General features: G+C 44.6%; 1 protein-coding gene across 1 annotated transcript; it reads right to left on the reverse strand.

The window, feature by feature from the left end:
* Nucleotides 1-772: 772 nt before the first annotated feature.
* On the reverse strand, nt 773-1,762 carry MAS1 (MAS1 proto-oncogene, G protein-coupled receptor). The gene has a single exon (XM_064158197.1). It carries the CDS (start codon nt 1,760-1,762, stop codon nt 773-775), a length of 990 nt encoding a protein of 329 aa, XP_064014267.1.
* Between the last annotated feature and the right edge of the window lie 8,590 nt (nt 1,763-10,352).

Raw genomic sequence — 10,352 nt, forward strand, 5'->3', positions numbered from 1 at the left:
GTTCTTTAACCACACAGGTACTTGACCATTTAATATATGCTTTTAAAACAGGCTCTGGGTTAGTTCTTTAACCACACAGGTACTTGACCATTTAATATATACTTTTAAAACAGGCTCTGGGTTAGTTCTTATACCACACAGGTACTTGACCATTTAATATATACTTTTAAAACAGGCTCTGGATTAGTTCTTTAACCACAGAGGTACTTGACCATTTAATATTTCCCTAAATGTCTTGCAAGATCCAAGCTACACCATATATTTTGGGATATGTATAGGGACTTATATATGGATTTTTTCCTTCTTATTCCCAGGGAGCAACTTTTTTTGAGCACTTAAGCTGGAGAGAGTTGAAACTACATCCCAGTTTGCAATGTGAATCCTGTGTTCAGTGGCTTTGACTTTTCAAAACATGAATACACACAGGCCCTGGTGACTTCAGTAGCATTTATGGGTGCTCAGTGCTTGTATAAATGTCACACTATTTATAACATATTTCTGTGTCCTTTTCTTGTATTCTCTGATGGCCTGTCTCTTTTCCACTGCGGTATCACAGTAGTCACATCAGCATGTAGCATGTGTTTGAGCAATTAAGGAAACACAGATAGAAGTTATCTTTATTCTAGTCAATCTTTTTCCATTGCTCAGCCACCACAGTACTATTTCACCTCTGCTTTCTACAGTGTATGGTGGGAAAATGCTTTTCTTTTTACAGTGGTTTAGTAAATTGTCTAAGTCCAATTATTTGTTCCTAGATCTTCCCTCCTAAGCTTTAGAAAATTGTTTCAGCTATATCCAAACTCATGCCAACTTCCTGGCTTCTCGGCCGCAACCCATCAGTGAGTGCTCTACTAAGAACCACTTTGAGGCTCTCCTTGAACCTCTTCTTCTTGCTGCTTCCTACAAAGAAGTAGACGAGGGGGTTGATGCTGCTGTTAATTGTGGAGAGAACAATGGTGACGTGATTCTGTTGGCTGAGCAAAGATGACCAGTGGTGGTAATTCAGAAGGTACAACAGCCTCATAGGCATGGCAAAGATGAGGAAGACAATGACTGTGGCCACAATAATGATGTAGAGCTTTGATGAATGAGGCCTCAGAGAGTTACGGCGAATCCTGATAACCAGTATCAGGCTGGACAGAATCATTAGAGGAATGAAGATCATGAAAGTCAGGATCCATGTGAAGATGAGCAGTGCTTGGCAATGTTTGCCACCATCAAATTGTTCCTTCATTGAATCGTCTTTGCATGTAAAGTATTCAGCTACTGTCATCAGAAAAGAGAGAGTCCACAATATTGCGCACACAGTTGCGGATTGGTGTCGTGACCGGTGGCATCGGTACCAGATGGGGTAAACAATAGACAGACATCTCTCAATACTGATGGCTGTCAGGAGATAGAGACCAGTATTATATCCCAGAAGGAAGACAATAGATAGTGTGATGGTTGTGTAATAGTAAAAACCATATGCAAGTCCAACACCAGCAATGTACTCAATGGACAGAATGAACGTGCAAAGCAGTAAGGAGATATCAGCAATGGACAGGTGTGTGATGTACGCAGTGAATGGGTTTCTTTTGATCTGGAAGCAGAGGCACCAGAGGACAATTCCATTTTCACAAAAACCCAGGAAGGAGATGATCATAATTACCCAAAGTGGGGTCAATATCTCCCAGACCCTTTCCTGTGTAGAAATGTTTCTGTGCATTGAGATGTTCTCTGTGCCTTCGCTGGGATGAAACGTTATGTTTGACTCATCCATGAGGAAAGCTCAAGTTTGGATAGCACAGCTCTTCCTTCTGTAAATATGTATAAAAATATACTGTGAGCATTGTGTGCTCTTTACCCTCCCCCTTTTATTTCTGTTTCTTTTTTTTTTTTTTGACCCTCCATTTCTGATCATATCTGAAAGCCTTAGCAAAAGAAAAAACATCTTTTATATACTGATGCTAGGTGAAACTCAGCTGGAACTGCTTGTGGCAGTGTTAAAGATTGCTAAGCCAGTTATGCTAGCAGAAATTCTGAGGTTTCTTCTCTGGGGGGTTCTACATACGAGTACTAAACCACAGCTAAAGAGATAACTCTCTAAGAGCTCCTGGAACAACCAATGTCTCCTGCATATTGCTAAGTTTCATGAGACAGTGGTCACAGAATCACAGAATCAGCCAGGTTGGAAGAGACCTCCAAGCTCATCCAGTCCAACCTAGCACCCAGCCCTGTCCAATTAATTAGACCATGGCACTAAGTGCCCCATCTAGAGCCCTAGATTGTTCCCAGCTAGGTCTGCTCAACTTCCATTAAAGGTTCTGACATTCATTTTAAATTGAACATTGGTATTTCAAATGAATTTGGCTTACAAGTTTCTTGGGTTTTAGTTGGTTTGTGTATTGGGTTGGGATTAAAGAAAAAAAGTTATACCCACGTCACTTTTCCAGGAAGGGCTTTAATCAAATGAGCAAAAATAATATGTAAGTTACTCAGCATTTTATTCCCTCCAAGCACAGAGATGGAGGGAAGGGCAAATGCAGCTATTTTGAGAGAGTCATTGTTTACCATCTTCAAGTGTCATTTATCATAGCATAACATAATTTAACCATATTTACAGACTCTGAAAACTTAGCACAACTGCCAATATCCTGCAAACATTACAAGTCCAACACATCACAAGAAGTACTTGTTCAGGTTCGCTGCCACTCTTAGAATGGTTTTAACTGTTGTTTTGCTGAGTTCTGAAATAAGTTCTCCTTTTGCTTGTCTCCTCTTGTTTTCTAACAGGGAATTAGCAGCATTGGCTTCATCTGATTTTCATATGAATATTTCATGCCGCCTTCCCTGTTTCCTTTCAGGCTGCCCCAGTGATGATACAGAGTGTGATGGTTTGGGTGTTACCTGCCCTCCCACACTTGGGAAAATCACCCAGACTAGATTCAGTGGCTCTGGAAATTGAATGAAGCTTTATATTTACAGCTTAGCACAATATACAAGCAGGTATTTACAACATATCCAGTTATAAACAGAAATATACAAGTTTAAAAAGTAATGCAGAAACACAGCAGCCCTCCCAGAAACCAGAGTCCCCAGAAGGGGCTCCCAACCACCTTTCCACCTTCCTCCCACCCCTCTACCTTACCCAAGACTTTGCCATATGCTCAAGGTAGCTTGGAGGGTCAGCCAGGGGGGTTAGGAAGCAGATGGATTAGTCACACAGATAGAAAGTTAGGTTAGAGAGAGAAGTGCAGCCCACAAAGGACAGAGAGCGACTCTGTTATCTATAGTTGTGTTCTTGTTCTTATCCATCTCAGCAAGCCTATGAGTGCAGCAGACATCATCATTGTTTCCTTTCCACAGCCTGTCATCTAATTCTTCTCACCAAAACATTCTAGCTAGGCTCAAACTAGCACAGAGTGTCACATTCAGGACCCTTACTGGTTTACTGATAGTAACAGGGACTAGCTGTTGACAGTAAGCTTGCCCTGCTGACTTGGTTCAGCCATGTAAGCAGCCTTGTTCATTAAGAATTCACTTACACCCCCAAGTAATTAAGAGCACTAAATGCAATGTCAAGAAGGTTTGGTGGGACAACTTTTGCAATGATTATTTAAACAGAGCTGTTCATCCCAGTGGTAACATTTCTTTCATGAGCTTTGGGCTTCCTGGGTTCAAACCAACTTCTTAAGATAGGATATCACACTCTTCAGAAGAGCATTCAGTAACTAGGCTGGGAAGTCTCTAGACTTGCTGACATTTAAACCTGCACAAAAATGTGAATGATGATCCCACCTGCACATTGACCTTGCCACTGTCTAAAAAGCAGTTAGAGAGAACAAACAACATAGCTGGAAATGTTGTGGAGAAGTGAGTGTGAATGCAACAAGTCAATGCATTGACCAGAATGAGTGGCAAGCCTCCCAAAAGCAGGTCATGCAAAAGCAGAACAGGGAAGGTGCTCAAATGCTGTTCTGCTGGGAGTGTAGTAAAGCTCCACAGGAGAAGAGGAGAAGCTGTCTGCTTCAGGAGTTAAGCATGAAAGGGAAAAAAAGAATTAAAAGTCTCAAGTATGTAAACATTATTGAAAGTATGAAAAGCATCAAGAAAGTTCTTGATTCATATCTCTGTAGAAGTGGAGAGTTTCTTTTTGGAGAGTTAAAGAGGAAAAAGTGATGGACTTACTAAGGTCATTCCCACATGAGTGCCGTCAGAGATGAGAATGGAAAGGATCCTCTTCTTCCAGATACATCCATGATTTGTCCAGACTTCCCTGAAGCTGTTGAAGAACTTCTTTGAAGAAGCTGAAGGCTACCTTCTGTGACCATTTGCACTTGGTGTGAGAGGGAGCAAATAGTATCTCTGACTCTCTCAAAAAGAAATATGCAGTCCTCCCATTGCTCCAGATGTCTTAGGCATGCCAAATAAAGGGCCCACAGCTCATCATCTGAGACTGTGCTTCAAATGGCATCACTCAGTAACTGGCATGTCATCCAGCTGAAGCCTGGGAGTTAACTCTTGTGGGAACCGAATGGCAGTATGTGGAAAGCTGTCCTGAGCTGCTACAATGCCAAGAGACAATGTTTAAACAAACAAACATGGAATGAGACAGAAATCTGTTTGGGGATGATAAGATCTGAAGGGAAAAAAAATCTCAATTTAGTACTGTGCCATCTAAAATAATATGAGAAAGAAAGAGAATAAAGATAGGAAGTGAAAAAAATAAGGAAGGAGAGAAAGAAAGGAAAAAGGGAAGGGAAGGGAAGGGAAGGGAAGGGAAGGGAAGGGAAGGGAAGGGAAGGGAAGGGAAGGGAAGGGAAGGGAAGGGAAGGGAAGGGAAGGGAAGGGAAGGGAAGGGAAGGGAAGGGAAGGGAAGGGAAGGGAAGGGAAGGGAAGGGAAGGGAAGGGAAGGGAAGGGAAGGGAAGGGAAGGGAAGGGGAAGAGCTAGGTCACAGAATGAAGAAAATATAAAGGAGACCAGAGACTAAAGAAAGTATCCCTCATTGTATTAGTCTCATACATTCATTTTTCTTGGTAATAACTGTATCTTGATAGTCTTCTATCAAAAAAAAACAGCAATATGAATCAAAAATCTATCCTTGAGATTTAAACCATCTCCCCTGAAAAGTTCAAACAAGCAGAACAGCAGATAAAGTCCCCTGAGGATGTCCCCTACTTTTCCCCAGGTATTAAGTTGGTTTTCTACTCAGATATTAGCAGAACAAACATTGTTAGCCAAAAAATGAGAGAGTTTTCTTGGTCTTTTCCTTTAGATGTTTCACAAAAACTACCTAATCCCCAGATGAGAAAAAAATACTAATGTGAGAAATAAATGACCCCAAAGGGTGGATCAGAATAAAGTTAGAAAAGAGAGTGAAATAAAAGGACTTCCAATTGCTTTTTGTTGGCTTAAATAGTGAGCTACCTTACATCCAACAGCTGCTGAACCAAAAATGACAAGTACCTCTGAAAACTGAATAATTGTTCCTTTCCCATCAAATGAAGTATGCAAATGAGTAATGAGAAAGGTCCTTGTAGGGATACGTTAAGGTTTCAAGGTTGACCAGAAGCCTGGGTTCATAGCCCATTCAGCCTACTGTACAAACAGGGGCCAAAATCAAGGATGCCATGTCCTCCGTGTCTCCTATTTCATGTGCACGCAGCACCTCTTTCATGACCAGTCCCTGGGGCTCCACCAGTCATCATCTACAGAGGGACCTCGGCAGGCTGGATGGGTGGGCAGAGGCCAATGGCATGAGACTGAACAAGGCCAAGTGCAGAGTTCTGCACTTTGGCCACAACAACCCCAAGCAGCACTACAGGCTGGGGACAGAGTGGCTGAGAGCAGCCAGGCAGAGAGGGACCTGGGGGTGCTGGTAGATAGTAGCTGAACATGAGCCAGCAGTGTACCCAGGTGGGCAGCAGAGCCAGTGGCATCCTGGGCTGGATCAGGAACAGTGTGGCCAGTAGGACAAGGGAGGTTATTCTGCCCCTGTGCTCAGCACTGGTCAGGCCACACCTTGAGTGCTGTGTCCAGTTCTGGGCTCCTCAATTCAAGAGAGATGTTGAGGTGCTGGAAGGTGTTCAGAGGAGGGTGACGAAGCTGGTGAGGGGCCTGGAGCACAGCCCTGTGAGGAGAGGCTGAGGGAGCTGGGGGTGTGCAGCCTGCAGAAGAGGAGGCTCAGGGCAGAGCTCATTGCTGTCTGCAACTCCCTGAAGGGAGGCTGTAGCCATGTGGGGTTGGTCTCTTCTGCCAGGCAAGCAGCAACAGAACAAGGGGACACAGTCTCAAGTTGTGCCAGGGGAGGTCTAGGGTGGATGTTAGGAGGAAGTTCCTGGCAGAGTGATTGGCATTGGAATGGGCTGCCCAGGGAGGTGGTGGAGTTGCCATCCCTGGAGGTGTTGAAGCCAAGCCTGGCTGAGGCACTTAGTGCCATGGTCTGGTTGACTGGCTAGGGCTGGGTGCTAGGTTGGCCTGGATGATCTTGGAGGTCTTTTCCAACCTGGTTGATCCTGTGATTCTATGATTCCAACCTGGTTGATTCCATGATTCTATGAGAAGCTGTACAGACACATTTGTACACTACCAGCTAGCCATTTTTACCTGCCTGGGTGCAGCACATGTGGTGTTCTAGGTCTCAGCTCATACCTCTGTGTCCTGTCACAGTGCTGGTGAGGAAGCAGCCAGAGGGCAGGGAGTTTTCAAATTCAGAGAAGGGTGGGGAGTAGAAGGAGGTTACCAGGAAGCAAGGAGCTCTTAGTGATGCCATGAGCTTGGGAGAAGCTAACATTAAATAACAAGGCTCCTATTGCCCATCTTTTTTGTTTGTTTTTTCTGGGGGGAGAGGGGAGGGAAAAGAGAAAAAGAGAGTGTTTTTAAAGTTCTAAAACATTAATGGGAAAGGTATTCCTAGGGAAAGAAGAGAATGGAAAAGCCTGGCTGAGGCACTTAGTGCCATGGTCTGGTCGATTGGCCAGGGCTGGGTGCTAGGTTGGACTGGATGATCCTGGAGGTCTCTTCCAACCTGGCTGATTCTGTGATTGTATGATTCTATGAATGCATATCTTTACTAAAACAAATATGTGTTCAATTCTCAAAGAACATTGTCTCTCTCCATAATATATTTCTCTGTCCTGCAAAAGTGTTCCTGTTTTCTGCTTTGCTTCTTTCAGGTATTAAGGAGGGGTTTGAATCTGGGTTAGAAGTGAATTGTAATGAGGCCAATATAAAAATGATTAAATAGTTTATTAAGCATATAAAGATAATGGCCCCCAAACTTATTTACAGTGAACACACACAGATTCTGTTGTTTCAAGTTGATTCTATTGTCTCAAGTTGTGCCAGGGGAGGTCTAGGCTGGATGTTAGGAGGAAGTTGTTGGCAGAGAGAGTGATTGGCATTGGAATGGGCTGCCCAGGGAGGTGGTGCAGTTGCTGTGCCTGGAGGTGTTGAAGCAAAGCCTGACTGAGGCACTTTGTGCCATGGTCTGGTTGATTGTCTAGGGCTGGGTGCTAGGTTGGACTGGATGATCTTGGAGGTCTCTTCCAAGCTGGTTGATTCTATGATTCTATGATTCAAAGCCTGGCTGGGGCACTTAGTGCCATGGTCTGGTTGATTGTCTAGGGCTGGGTGCTAGGTTGGACTGGGTGATCTTGGAGGTCTCCTCCAACCTGGCTGATTCTATGATTCTATGCTTAGCTGGCATAGTAACATAAATATTAAAAATAAAAGTAATTGACTTACTACTTCAACCTCACTAACACTGTAAGAAATCAGTTTGATTCTATCACAGTAAAAGTGGTCTTGGACTCCTGCCCTCCACACCCCTTTTTTTTTTCCCACCTTTTCCACCTTTCTCTTTTATACCATTAACATGGGCAAGATGCTTGGCTGTGGTAAGACATCAAAAAGCCATGGAAATCCATATCAGTAAAGCAGGTAACCATTTAGCCCCTGCACATGAGCAAAGGCTGCTTTTGAGGTCTTCAGGTTCAGGATTTCTAGCTACCACAGTACATCTTGCCAGAGCTTCAGCACGAACGTGTCTTGGCTGTGGCATCAGTTTGCATCCAGAAACAGTATTGACTTATCCTCTCCTATTCAGAGGTTGGTTTTGTAACAGCATTTGCTCTGCAGAATTGAGATAGCACAACATAAGTTAGCTACTGAACAACAACTAACTGAATTGCATGTGGAAAATGAAACTGAAGTTTTGCATTCTGGGGGACAAAACTCCATTCTGCCTCTCATTAACAGGGACTTCCAGCAACTAAAATGTGTTCAGACTCAGTTGAAGTCTGTTTTTCTTAGTTAAAAATATTTCCCTCAGAGCTGAGATGCCCCAGGGACTATTGCTGCCTCTGTTTCCTGCTGGACACATTTCCAAGGGCTGCTTTTCACAAACTCCCAGAACGTAAAGAGCTGAAAGGGACCTTGAAAGATCATCTGATCTAACCCCCCTGGAGAGCAGGATAGAATCATAGAATGCTTTAGGTTGGAAGAGACCTCAAGGATCATCCAGTTACCATTTCTGGAGGTGTTCAAAATAAGACTGGATGGAGCACTTAGTAAAGTGGTCCAGTTGATTGGATGGGGCTGGGTTGGACTGGATGAACTTGGAGACCTCTTGCAACCTATTTGATTCTTTGACCTCAAGGATCATCCAGTTCAAATCCCCTGCCACAGGCAGGGACACCTCCCACTAGAACAGGTCACTCAAGGCCTCATCCATCCTGGCCTTGGACATGTCCAGGGAGGGAGCATCCGCAACCTGTGCCACTGTTTCACCACCCTCACTGTAAAGAACTTCTTCCTAACATCTAGGTTAAATCTCCCCTCTTCAAGTTCAAACCCATTCCCCCTTGTCCTGTCATTACAAGACCCTGTCAGTAGCCTCCCCCCAGCCTTCCTGTAAGTCCCCTTCAGATATTGGAAGGCCACTGTAAGGTCTCCTGGAAGCCTTCTCCTCTGCAAGCTGCAGAGCCCCAACTCTCTCAGCCTGTCCTCATAGCAGAGCTGCTGCAGCTCTCTGAGCATCTTGGTGGCCCTCCTCTGGACTGGCTCTAACAGTTTGATGTCCTTCTTGTGTTGGGGGCTCCAGAACTGCACACAGTACTCCAAATGGGTCTGATGAGAGCAGACAACACTGGAACACATCCAGGCAAATCTTGAATATCTCCAGAGAGACTCTGCAACCCCTCTGCACAGCCTGTTCCAGTGTTCTGTCACCCACACAGTGAAAAAATTCTTCCTCATGTTTACATGGAACTTCCTATGCCTCAACTTCCACCTATTGCCCCTTGTCCTGTCGTTGGCTATTCCTGCCTTATTATGCTTTTCCTTCATCCTTCAATGTCAAAGACACAGGGTTTTACTTTCCCCAAGCACAGCACATTAGCATTTCTGTGTGGCTTTTGGCCATGCGATGGATGCTGCTGACCACAGTGGAGCCAGACATAGGAAGGGCTTCAGGACATGCCCCAAGTGGTGAGTGTGTCTGCTCATGCACCCAAAGTGGAATGAAGTGGGGCTGAGCTGGCAGTGTAGAGGAGAGCCAGTGCAGCACAGAAATACTCAGGTTACCACCAGCCCCTTAGCCAGCACAGCTCCAGTAAAAGAACCCACAGGATAGGGCCCTGGCAGGGAAGCACACAACTGCATTTTAACTGCTCACAAGACACTTAGGTCAGAAAGCTAGAAGGCTGACAGCTCTGTGTCATCTGTCCTGCTTCTCTGCTTCACTGTCCTGTATTTTTTTTCTTCCAGTTCCTGGTCTCATCTTTTAATACCTTGTTGTGGTTTGCATACACCCACATTGCCACTGATAGAGACATACATGCTCATTTAGGAGCTGAATTTACATGCTTGACTCAAGGCACACTTAATACCCAGGAAAGATTGAGTTTTCAGAACAAGGGAGTTTTCAGAACAAGGGGAAACAGTGTCAAGTTGTGGTGGAGCAGGTACAGGCTGGATGTTAGGAGGAAGTTAAAGAGTGGATGTGGAGCTTGAGGCTATGGTCTAGTGATGAAGGATGCTGGGATGAAGGTTGGACTGGCTGATGCTGGTGGTCCTTTCCAACCATGGCGATTCACAGTGATTAGATGTTGTGCTGAGGGATTTGGTTTAGCCAAGGACTTGTCAGTGTGAAATTAATGATTGAACTCAATGAGCTTGAAGGTATTTTCCAATCTAAGAAATTCTGTGATTCTGTGATTCTTTGAAGTTCTTGCCAGAGTGTGATTGGCATTGGAATGGGCTACTCAGGGAGGTGGTGGAGTCGCCATCCCTGGAGGTGTTGAAGCAAAGCCTGGCTGAGGCACTTAGTGCCATGGTCTGGTTGATTGGACAGGGCTGGGTGCTAGGT

Source organism: Pogoniulus pusillus, chromosome 18 (genome assembly GCF_015220805.1).
Source record: "Pogoniulus pusillus isolate bPogPus1 chromosome 18, bPogPus1.pri, whole genome shotgun sequence".
Lineage (NCBI taxonomy): Eukaryota > Metazoa > Chordata > Aves > Piciformes > Lybiidae > Pogoniulus > Pogoniulus pusillus.